The sequence below is a fragment of the Lutjanus erythropterus genome, chromosome 3, assembly GCF_056507025.1.
Source record: "Lutjanus erythropterus isolate fLutEry1 chromosome 3, fLutEry1.hap2, whole genome shotgun sequence".
Lineage (NCBI taxonomy): Eukaryota > Metazoa > Chordata > Actinopteri > Lutjaniformes > Lutjanidae > Lutjanus > Lutjanus erythropterus.
The window spans coordinates 48,255,497-48,268,082 of NC_139319.1; the positions used below are offsets into that span (position 1 = coordinate 48,255,497).

Genomic DNA, 12,586 nt, shown 5'->3' on the forward strand with positions numbered 1-12,586 from the left:
TTACTTGTTTTGGTCTTCAATAGATTTATATTAAAAGATCAGCCATGGCGAACATACAGCTGAGCACACTTGAGAAAGGAGGCAGGTTCTTAAAGAAGAAGAAAAATCTCACAACTTCTATCCGATTCGTCATTCAAGTAGAGACAGGTGGGTCCTTTGTAGCAGCACAACATCAAGTCACTGCTGTGAGTTCAGTCAGGTTGCTGTTGTTGCATCAGGGAGTGGGGTGGGGGTTGTGTTGTGCACCCAGGTTTCTCTACAGCAGAGCATCAAATCAGATTCCAAATTATGTAACAACCGTTTTGCACCACGGCTCCCAGAGACCACCCTTGTGATGCTGTCACCTATGGAGCATCAACATGGGGCTTCTTGTCCTGGCTCAAAGCCTCGCCCTGTCATGACAGGTTGGCAATGTTGGCGAGGAAGCGCTGAGCCCACCACTCCTCCAGGTCTATGGGCACAAAGTCTGCACACAAAGACAACAGAATTAAAGCCAAGAATAAATCAATGTTGTACAATTCATTCATGTCATTCACTAATTATTCTTTTTGCATCAGGGAAACCAAGGGTGTGTCACAAGTGTCAGAACTATTGAAAGACTTGTGTCTTGTGAAAAATTGGCACCAATATTTACTTCTGTGACAATGGAATGCAAGAATCAGTCATAATCTGTGTTCACGTTCACTTTTCCCATGGAACTGAATAAACTCAGGATCTGCTGCTCATCTCCTAAAGGGGTGTGGTAGTGTCAAAACCCATGACACAAATACAAGAATTGACTCTAAAGGGCACCATTTAGTGTAGCAGAGCCCTTCCAGTGAGGCAACATAAACAATAGCACCCTGACTCTGTTTGACCTGAGCATGAACATTTCAAAAAAGTTGGAACAGAAGCAACAAAAGGCAGAGAAAGTTGTGGAAATTCTCAAAAACACGTTTGGAACATTCAAGAGGTAAACAGGTGAGGTTCACAGTTTTTCAAAAAGCTGTGAGAACACATAGTCTTAAGAGTTAAAGGACAATGTTTCTCAACACGAAATGACCGAAATTAGGGATTTCAACATCTGCAATCTATGATATAATCAAAACCTTTAGAGAATCCAGAGAAATCTCACTTCATAAGGGGCAAGGCTGAAAACCAACATTGAATGCCTGTGACCTTTGACCTGTCAAAGGCAGCACTGCATTTAAAACCCACATGACTGTTCACTGATAATTTTTCCAAAGCTAGAGTCTATGCTGTATCCCTTTTACAGTTCATCGATCTTGGCTAAGCTCAGGTCCAGAGAAGTCTACAGTGTTAATAACAGACATAAAGTGGAAAAGTATCCTGTGGCCTGACGAGTCCACATTTCAGATCAGAAAATTCAGGGGAATCATGAACGTTGCATTCTCTGTGGTGAAGGAGGAAAAGGACCATTCAATTTGGTCCAGTGCAAAAGTTCAAAAGCCAACATTTGTGATGGTATGGGGGTGTCACATCTGTGAAGGCCCCATTAAAGCTGAAAGGTACATAGAGGTTTTGGAGCAACATATGCTACCATCCAGACATGTCTTTTTCAGAGACACCCCTGCATTTTTCAGGCTATGCCAAGACACATTCTGCACGTTACAACAGTGCAGCTTATTCCACTGAAAATGTGACGCTTATTTTAAAGAAAACACAAAGCTGATCAGTTTGAACTTTAAATATCTTATATTTATACTGTACTGAACTGAATATAGGTCAAAAAGGAACCGGTGCAGACAGGTGTGTGCGAGGGAAGATGAGACACGCTCCAACCAGCAGTCAGGGCTGGTTTATCTGGAACAACCAGGTTCTCATAAACTACAGAGGAGTTAAAAATTAAAGCATACTATTACAACAGCTCCCCTCTGGCTGCAGATAAAGCTGAGCCAAAAAGCACTTGGCATGTGATTCCGACGGAGTGATGAGAGCAGCCATTCAACTTTCCTGTGGTGTTTATTAAGTAACCAGGAATGATAAAAACATGGCAAGATTACTAACTCAAAGTTCAGGGGGTTACGAAGCGGGAAAAAGGTTATCTGTTAGGATGTCGTAAAACCGAGTAACAAGATATGAGGCTGGATTTTCATTGGTTTGGTGATTCTTTGTAGAACTTTAGCAGGTGAATGAATGAGAATTGTAGACAAATCAAAATGATGTAGATGCAGTATCTTACTCTTCATCGCAGCACTGGGGGTCTTCTCAGTGTACTGAATGGGCCCGTGGCTGTCAGTTGACTCCCCACTGTCCCCCAGCTTCTGCTCGACCTCCTGCCATGCTGCAAGCAAACAAACACATATAGTGTGTGTTTAATTCATTTGATTGTATACTTTATTAACAGGAATCTGATCTGAAGTGACCCATCCAAAGTCCCACCCCTTCTGGGACTTCTGTCAACTTTCTCTTTTCCTGTTTCTTGTACTTAGGTATGTTATTTCCTCGGCTCATAGAAAAGAAAAGCTAATTTTTAAGACAGTTAAAAAATGTTAGCTAATGTTAGCAAAACTCTAACTAGATAGCTAATCTACATCAATCTATAGCTTGCTAGTTACAGCTGATAACGAATGTTAGCAAAATGCTAGGTAACTGCCAGGTCTGGGTTGCCAGGTCTGAGTGACAAAACCACCCCAATTGCCAATAAAACAGCCGCCAGCAGACAGAGAGCATAAACAAGTCATATTTGTGTGTGTGGGCTTATCTGGAGTCAGTTTGGTAGGATTTAGGTATAAATAAATAATTTCATTTAAAATACAGATGTATATTTATAGATATTAATGTAAATACCATGCAAAATATTTTAACCCAACCAGGGGACGGAAAAAAATTGTAGTAACACTTCAAACGTAGCCCAGTTCTGTCGGAAAAACACAAGCCTGGCAACCCTGTAGCTAACTAACATACATCATTCATTAGCTAGCTAAGACCGTCTGAACACTGTCTGAACACTTTTTAACACAACTTGACGGACTGAGCTGGAGGCTTTACTTCAGGTGCGAGCAGCAGAGAAGAGTGAAGCCCTCTGCACCCGTCTGAACTTTACTGTCACAAAAGGACACCACCAAGCGGTCTTCACTGGCAGCCATCCAAGAGTAACACAGATAAGATGGTTCATGCCGATTCAGCTCATTCATTTCCACCAGGGCATGAAGTATTGGCCAGCAATGAGTTATGCTGAGTAAACTTCAAGACAGGTTAAACGGTGCACAGTCCTGATTTTTAATCATTTAGGAGTTTTACTGACTGTTGAATTCTTGTGAAAGTGTCACATTAAATGTGATTTGTGAGGCTGCAGGTGAATGTTGTGTCTGTGTAACTGCACACACATGACTGCAGTTCTGAACAAAACATGCTTACAAAGTATCAAAATGTGCAAGACTGTGGTTTCTGTAATTGTGAATATAATCATGATATGAAATTTTCATGTTTCATTGCAGTTATGAGTATTCAAGAAAGTTCTGATACACACACAGAGGTTTGAGTCAATATAAAACTTGCTGTGCCTGCAATTGTTACTAACTTTGATTGATGCTAGAGTATATTTATTACGAGTCTGTGTCTAAATGACTAATGGTGGCAACACTTCTTGTTGACCGAGAGTTTTTCAGCCTTCAGTTGGGGAAATGGGCTGCAATGTAATCCTTATGGGCAACTGCACCTGTCGAATTACATCCACTAAAAATGACTGTTTTTGTCACTGACAGGCTCACATTGTTTATGGAAAGAATCCCTGCAGAGAGAGACTATTTTGAAAGAGTAAAACATGTTTTGTTTAACTAGAAACATTTGTTTTATTGCTCTCACCAAACCCACCAAACTCCATCTACAGAAATGGTAATTTTTGTCAGTGTAAACCACACTTCATTCAAACCCAACAGAAACAAAATTAAACTTGTGTTTCATCTGCTCCAACAATCACCAACTCTGGTTCGGTCAAAATAAATCCTTAATTCACTGCGTTAGATGCAAGAATATCAGGAGAGGAGCAAGAATGAGGTCAGACATCAGAGAAGCAGCCAGGAGAAACAGTAGCCAGAACTATATAACATGTAAGGCCATAAATTAAAAGTTTATGTCAGCCCAACAATCAGAGTTGGTGATGGCTGGAGCAGAGGAAAGACAAGGCAAGATATTTTCAGGGAGTTCAGTGGTGACTTTTATTTTGTTTCTCTTGAGTTTGAATGAACTGTGCTTTACAATGACAAAATTATAGTCTCTGTAAATGGAGTTTGGTGAGATCAATAAAACAGACACTTCTGGTTAAACACAACAAATCTTATTCTTTTAAAACAGATCCATCTCTGTAGGGATCCTTTCCATAAAGCTGTCAGACACTTAGAATAACAATCTGAGCCACTGGCAAACAATTGCCTTTAGTGGACATAACTTTGATCATGCACAGTTGCCCGTAAGGAATGTATTGCGGCTCATTTTCCTGGCTACAGCAGTCTCACTCGATATTGAACAAATTTGTTCAGAGTCGTCCCCATTAGTTGCTTAGAGACACAAACATGGGAAAAATAGGGTCCCAGTTGAAAAACACACACTTTAAGAGCACACATAGATTGGTTGATAATGAACGTGATCAGTAGCTGCAGCCCTGATGACTATTTCCTTGATAACTGATTAATATTTAGTCTGTAAACTGTCAGAAGATTATGAAAAATACCCATCTCAATTTCCTTTAGCCCAAATTGATGTTTATAAATTGCTTATTTTGTCCAGCTAACACTAAGAAACTCAAAATATTCAGGTAACCATTAAATGTGATAAATAACAGCAGCAAATCATCACATTTGAACAGATGAAACCAGGATATGTTTCTCATTTGCCTTGAAAAATGACTGTTACAGTCAGTTACAAAAATAGTTGATTGATCATTTTGTGTTTATCAACTTATAATATCAGCTCTAACTGAAAATAAAAAGCACATTGTCAGTCTGGCAGTTTTGAGAATGAGTCAAATTGTCAACCCAGGGCAACCAATCACCTGTAGTGCAGCTGCTCAGTCAAGAAGAAATGTGTTGTTAAGGAGAGAAAGGAAGAGATTATCTAGCCATCACAATGTCCCAGTTTCTCAGAACCTCCATCTTACCACCAAGCTTACCACCACCTTGTAAGCTTGACAGAAACATCTACATCCTCTAATGGCGTCAGGATTGGTCCCGGAGGTCTGACCTCAGTACTTATCAATCCGGCCGTCACCCTCACCTTCGTACACGAATCTGACGTTCTCTTCATGTGCAGGAGTGAATCCCTCTGTTGGGCTGGCACTTTTCTGTGTGGCTGCACCATGGTAGCGCTTCCCATTCAGGCGGTTGAAGACGATCTTTGGGGGTGGAGAGCTGGAGAGATCAGAGTAATCAAAGAATGTTAGCATGAGGAGAATGAAGCAGCCTGCAACAAAACACCACTGAGTTAAATCTCACAGTGATGGTAAAAATTATGTTGGTTGCCAGTCAAAACCTGGAAACTTAAGGCATGTAAATGTTCTGTGTTGGATAACTAAGATGACTGAATGTTGCTTTTTTCTTTATTCCTGACTTCTTTTGAACAACTCCCAGGAAAAGGGCAATGTTGCCACTTTATAAGGTACACCTGGCAAACACAAATACACTCTGATCATAGACAGCTCCCTAAAAATTAAACCAAAACATCTTGATTACCCCCTGGTGGCTGGCTGCAGTATCCTGCTCCCTCCATTTTAGTAGATAGGACATGGGCCAAACTAAAAGTCTTTTTTACTGATCAGTTTGGTTCTAATCAGTCGTTTGAAGCTATAAAAAGGGGGTTTCATGTTATGATTAACAGCTGAGCTCTGATTGCAAATTTGTATCTGTCTGTAAAGGAGGGAACTCCAAAGTGTGGCTCAGTGCTCGGTGTCGCAGCCCCCACAAAATAACTTGTTTCACTGTCATTATTTGATCCATGCCATCCACTGTGATTTGGAAAGAGCATTCAGGTTAGTGAGGGGTAAACGGGAGGTTAGCTGCTCAGCCAAAGAAGTCATTGCTGCACTTGTTATGTGGGCCACACAATGCAAAAGCATATGCAGAAGTTGTCTACTGTGCAACTGAGCAGCTCTGACTGGAAGGAACAGTGGCCTGCCTCTAACGCTGTATCCAAGGCCACATTCAGCCTGGACAAAAACATAGCAAAATGTGTTTTTACACTGAAACGGTGGTATGTTTAACACCTTGTTGTGTACGTAATCGCACTGCAACGCCTTTTTAATACAGTGGTGTTTATAGATACTGCTGATTGGGTAACACCTGTAGCGCTCCCTCCAAATGAGAGAAAACACATCTCAAAGCGTTTTGCACAGCGTTGCAAACCATTTTGTGGGAATGTGGAGTTCAATACAGTAACCATAGCAAATCAGTGCACAATGTTTTGATACAGTCCTGCAAGACATCGTACTTTCATCAGTGTTAATGTTTCTGTTAAAACTATGTTAGGAAGGGTTTTGATGACTGTAGGGCCATTTAGTAGGCTGCAGTGTGTAGTGCTATTGGATTGACCCTTCATGACACCTGCTCCTTTTTTGATTATAGATTTTTTTTATTATCATCAGTGTTGGGCACGTTACTTTAAAAAAGTAATTAGTTATAGTTACTCACTACTTCTTCCAAAAAGTAACTGAGTTAGTAACTGAATTACTCTATAGTAAAAGTAACTAGTTACCAGGGAAAGTAACTATTTCCGTTACTTTAAAAAGAAGTTGTTGTATGTCAAAGAATTTGAAAAATGCTCTGCCATCATATCCCTCTGCATCTGTTTTGCGTGTGTGTGTTTGCCGCACGCGCTGTTCCGGTTTGTGTGTGAAAACACCGGCTCTGATTGGCTTACCATGACACATGACTCTAACCCTCAGCCAATCGCAATCACTTCTATCGCATCTATCCAGGGGGTGCATTCAGGTAGCCTCGTCCCCCTCCTCCTCCTGTCAGCCTCAAAGCGTCTGCCGTCCTCAAGATGGAAGCAGCATTCTTGCTGGCTGACAGTGGGGGATGGGAACGAGGCTAGCATTCAGGTGTAGCAAACACAGAAACGTTAGCAAGCTTTGGAAAGCATTGTCTAATTGAATGAGCAGGGACAAACAGCCTGGAGTCATAAGAAGTACGTGCGCTATTCTCGAACCTGAACGCACCCCAAGTCTTGGATGACAAATAAACAGAGCAGAGTAGACTCGCTACGGCTGGTAGTTTCTTCAATTTATTCAGAGTAAGTAACGCACCGCTTTTGACCGTCAGTAACGGTAACGGCGTTGTAACGGCGGAAAAAATAATTAGTTAGATTACCCCGTTAGTGAAAAAATAACGCCATTACGTAACGGCGTTATTTATAACGGCGTTATTCCCAACACTGATTATCATATTGTTGCTGATATCCATCAGTTATGTTCAGTTTCATTTTCTTGCTTTGATCTCTAATGTTAGTGTAATATTATGTTTTATTGCTGGTGATGTTTTATTTTGTACAATATTCTTTGGCAATACTGTATTTTATTACGGTCATGCCAATAAAGCTTCTTTGAATTGGACTGCAGTAATTTTAGGTTGGTGTGGCTACAAACTAGCAACTGAGTATATGGGTCATTCCTAGCATTGAGTGCCATTTGAGTCCCCATGCCATAATATGGTATATTTTGTGTAAAAATGGGCTAATATTTATTTTTAATATCTCATCTTATATGGTTAACTCCCCTCTACCATAAAACACAACCATATGTACGCAGGATAAATTTATTTAAAATAATTAATCTTATTTTAATTGCAAGTATGGTTTACTGCCATGTCCCCACTCATGTTTGCTCAAATTAAGTTACAATTATAAGTAATAAAAATCAAATAGTCTATTTTTTCATTATTTGGCCTCATTTATAAACGGTACCCAACCAGTGTTTTTGTTTTGTTGTCAAAACATTTTTAATGTTTAAATTCTTAAAAATAAGTTGTGTCCCTGACTGTCCACCCTCTTACTCTGACAATATCCCCCTCTCCCTCCCTCCTGACCATTGATCTAGTCACGTGACTCACAGAAAGTAGCAGACATTCTTGAAGGGAAAACATCCACATGAAGCAGGGTGAGTATCACTCTTTAATTAATCAATTTTTCCAGTGTTTTAGAATGGTTCACTGATGTGGTAAAGCATAACATGTCCACTCTCTTACCTTGTATATATTGAAAACTGATATATTTAAAAAATATTGTTAGTAAATACATTAAAAATCCTTATCTGTGCTATCTTGTTGTTCATCACAGGACTGGTAATATCTGATGTTAGCTTAAAATGTCTCCCTGTTACTGTTTTGCATGGTAACAGGGTGGACATAAGAGGGCTAGATGAATTAGTGTTTCCACCATTAATTCTTCTTTACTATTGATTTATTATGGATTTGTTTGTCATTTATGCTTTTAAAAAAAGACTGACTGATATGAATCTATTTGTCAGGGAATGGTGTTGTCTGCTGCAGAAAAAAGGCCTGAAGTCATCACAAAAGAAAACATTGGGCAGTGGTGCCTTGTCAGTTATGATGGTGAGCCACACCCAGGAATCATCCTGGAGGTTGAAGAGGATGTTAAGGTGAAATGCATGCATAGGAATGGGACCAACAAGTTTTTCTGGCCAAGTCCACGAGAGGACATTAGCTGGTACAGGAATGACCAGATTGTGTGCCTAATGAGAGAGCCACAACCCCTAAACAAGAGGTCTGTCCAGCTGGGAAAAAAAACGTGTGGAATTTCTTAGAAAAACATCTGGGTTGCTGGTTTGCATAAATTCATAAATCTCTGAGATCAGAGATTGAAAAATGTTTGTGATGTTTATTTTGGGGGTCCAGGACATTTGATGGTGAAGTTTGATGTGGACATGTTTCTGTTGTTGTTGTGATGGTTGTTTGGAGGTTGTAAGGTAAATGAACTGCCTTACTTTAATGAAATGCATTGCTGTTCACTGGTATGATGTCCACCCTGTTACGTCCTGTCGCCCTTGTTTCTCCTTTGTCCACCCTGTTACCTGTGTGTTTTTGATATTAATTGAATAAAAACACTGAGTATTAGGCTTGTCTTTGTGAATACTGACAGTGAATAAATTTAATAAACCAATCAATTAAAAATGGGACAAAGTTTCATTGAAATTGCTTTTTATTCTTAAATGTGTTGAAATCACATTGTGCCTTAATATAGAACATGTCTCTTTTCAAGAAAATGCTTGTTTATTAATACTTTCTTAAAAATATACTTAAAGGGCAAAGTAAGGGACATTTCAACTCTTAGGATAAATAATAAAAAGGTAAATAATTGTCCTTTCAAAAAACTTACGAATAGCGATAAGAATATCCTGTAACAGGGTGGACATTTGCCCCATGTCTTGTGCCGGGACTTTGATCAAAATCATTATAATATGATATCCTGACCTTGACCAATATATTTTTCTTATAATTTAACGAGCCCTCCTTCAGTTGAAATGATAAAATCATGCAAAATTTTTACATTTTTTAATATAAAGTTACCGTGGTTAAATGGCACCGAATAGTAGGAATGACAAATATCTTTAAGAGTTAAAGGCATTTCCCAGCAGCACCTGAAGGAGGCACAGAATCCCCCTGCTGTTTATAAAGCCACATCAGGGCAGGTGGGGTTCAAGGTAATGAGGAAACCGACGTCACTGACCGTTAACATGCGGCCACACGTAGTAGAGCCGTCGGCTATCTCACGCAAGCTCACGCCGGGCCGGGGCGAGAAACTGGGGGGAAGTTGTGTCCGATAATGGATGCATCGGCGTTGCTCAGGTCACCCCGATATGTTACATGATCGCACTCACGGCGCACGTGCAGAATATTTTGGGCCCATGCTGCTGAAAAGAGCCCACATGAATGACGTTACAACAAACACATCAAAACAAGACTTACTTTGATGAGAGCCAAGACGTCGGTTTGAGCTTCAAGTCGTTGAATTTGCTTTCGATTTGCTGCGTGGGACCTTTAAAACAAAATCCAGGGTTAAAAGTTGTCAGACGCAGCGCAGTTTTGCTTTTAAATGCATACAAATACTGAGCCATTTAAGCCAAAACTTTCCCTGGGCTCACATATAATCTGATGTTACATTGCATCATGCTTCAGACAGCAGATCTATTCACTGACCTGTCCTCCGTTGTGTAACAAGTTTGCTGGGACCTCTGGTGATTGTGTACATCATGTGAACGCCAATAACCTCCACAGATTCTTTCGTGTCTTTAAGACCCTATGCCTTGCTAATGATCAGGTGCAATCACTGACTGTCAACTCTGCTATTTCCACTCCTGTGCCCGCTTCTCTTGACGCAGCCACGGTGCAGGAAAAAATAACACCGTCACTGTCGTATTTTGTTGCCCAGGTCAGGTGCTCCGGACTCGGCCTAAAGCCTACAGGAGAGTCGCTTTGACTTGTTGCCCGCAGCGCTGTGCGTGAATCCCGCTGCTCCTCTTCACCAGCAGGTGTTCAGTTGTTACGAACCGTCCGCTACTCCCAAAAGAGGTGGAGTGGAGGTCATCCAAGGAGAAAGCGGCTCTACATGCCGGGGACTCAATCAGTCAGAGGAAAGGGGACAGTGACACTCAGGCCGGACACTCTGTCCTCTCTACTCCGCTGATGCTCCGTTACTAGCTGCAGGACCTCCGCTCACTGACAGAATACAAGGACACGGCACACTTTCATATTTTCATCAAGACGGAAAGCTACCATGCTTGGGAAGTTAATGAAATCAGACAGGAGATTGAACAGAACATCCTGTCCGAAATTTCAAAATAAAAGCATTGTTGTAAACATCCTAGTGACTAAAGAAATGTGATAACAGATGCCACATCAAATCACCAGGGGTGGAAGTAACTAATTACATTTCTCAGTTTTCTGTAATTAGGTAATTTTTTAAATTAATTTCATGTACTTGTATGAGTACTTTTCAAGTCTGTAGATTTACTTGCACTTAAGGAAGCATTCAGTATATAATCTACTTCGTTACTCCTAAACGAATAGTTGGATATTAATTTAAATTATACTCTAACTACCCACCTGCAGTTTTGTAGCCAGTAAGTCTATCCAATCCAAACACAAATGGGACAATTAAACAAAATGAGAGTAATTTAGTAATTTGGGGAGTAATTTAGACTGAAAATTTGGAGACAAAGAAACCTCTTTAGATTGAATGCCTGCCTGATTATGCATTTAACAGCGATGGTTTAAAGTGAACAAATACTCTGAATAGTTCATCAGAAGAACACTTTCTACTTGAGTATATTTTTAACATCAGTAGATTTACTTATGATTGAGTAATATTTCAGTAATGTAACAGTAGTTTTACTTGAGTACAGATTTTGAGAACTCTTGCTGCAAATCACAAGGTTGTGATGTAATGTAATACATGATTATGCTATCTGACAAACTGTAAATGACAATACAGTGCACATTTTCTGTAAAATGGTAGGGGAAGGGAAGGACACATATTCTTAAACACTGGGCTCACAGGGCCAACCACATCCACAATTTAGGACATTTTTGGTGGCCCCAACGTAAGCTTGTATAAAAACAATTAAGAAAAGGCCACTGAATGCAACTTCACACAGCTTTCCTTAACTGTGACCACTTCTCCTATGAAGTGATGTGATGTTTCCTGAAAGCATTGTTTCTATTCAAAAACAGGAGACTTCTCATCTAGTTGAGGAAACCGGCGACACACCGCAGTACATTGTGTCCTTAGATGTGTCAGATTCTACATACTTTTTTCATAGCCTGCTTTTGTGTTTCTGATTCTTCTGTAAGGAGTGCTTTAGCAGTATGAGTAGACTGAATCAGCCACAGAGATGCCTTCTGCCCAGTACAACGGGACTAAATTGCACACATCTTGTGGTGCTCAAAGAACCAAAAAAAAAAAAAAAAAACATATGAAAAAAAAAAAAATCAAAACCAGTGTCTCTTTCTGGAAATGATGACCTTGTTACTCAAGATAAACCACAGACTTTATTGTGAGCAATTGCATGTAGGAACTACTTTCTTTCTAATAGTAAGAAAAACCTCCTGCAGATTCTCCTGCTTGTAATTCCCACACAAAACTATTCCCAAAAAAACTTTACAACTCACGCCAAAAAAACCTAGATGGATAAATAGTACTACAGGCCAGGGGAAAAATATGTATTTTGGATTTTGGGGTGAACTGTCCCTTTAGTTGCTCCTACATATCAGTAGCTACTAGCCATAGTGAGTACTTTTCAGTGGTTGTGAAAGTGTAATCTTGTAAACTTGTGAAGGTATGGGGTAAAACCTAGTGGTCCATCACAGGGGGCCAGGGAATTTGGTGGCCACAGAGTAACTTTTTTTGGCCACAGACAATGGTTAATGTCAAACCCAGGGCAGTAGGATAAAGAGTGTGTTTGAGTGCCATACTGTTCCATATTTATTTTTTGCATTGTTTCTGCTTTCAGTCTGGAAGTTTGATTGTTTGCTAGTTTTTGTTTTGCAGTTGTACGTACACAATCCAAACATTCATTGCTAAGGATAATTCATGCCATTCTTTGCACATATGTAGGTCATGGCTTGCTAGTTTTAAT

The 12,586-nt window shown here is 40.1% G+C and overlaps 2 protein-coding genes across 2 annotated transcripts in view; one reads left to right on the top strand and one right to left on the bottom strand.

Annotated features, from left to right (window-relative positions):
- slx4 (SLX4 structure-specific endonuclease subunit homolog (S. cerevisiae)) overlaps positions 1-9,141 on the top strand; it is a 28,825-nt gene extending 19,684 nt beyond the window's left edge. The window contains exons 14-15 of the mRNA XM_084711407.1: positions 8,030-8,089; positions 8,459-9,141. Coding sequence (XP_084567533.1) covers positions 8,030-8,037 — 8 coding nt within the window. The 3' untranslated portion in view covers positions 8,038-8,089; positions 8,459-9,141. The remainder of the gene's footprint in view (positions 1-8,029; positions 8,090-8,458) is intronic.
- On the bottom strand, positions 329-10,758 carry mcrip2 (MAPK regulated corepressor interacting protein 2). The gene is made up of 5 exons (XM_084711420.1): positions 10,149-10,758; positions 9,918-9,987; positions 5,215-5,348; positions 2,183-2,284; positions 329-466 (listed from the first exon to the last, which is right to left on the bottom strand). Exons 1-5 carry the CDS (start codon positions 10,201-10,203, stop codon positions 396-398), a joined length of 432 nt encoding a protein of 143 aa, XP_084567546.1. The 5' UTR covers positions 10,204-10,758; the 3' UTR covers positions 329-395.
- Positions 10,759-12,586: the final 1,828 nt, after the last annotated feature.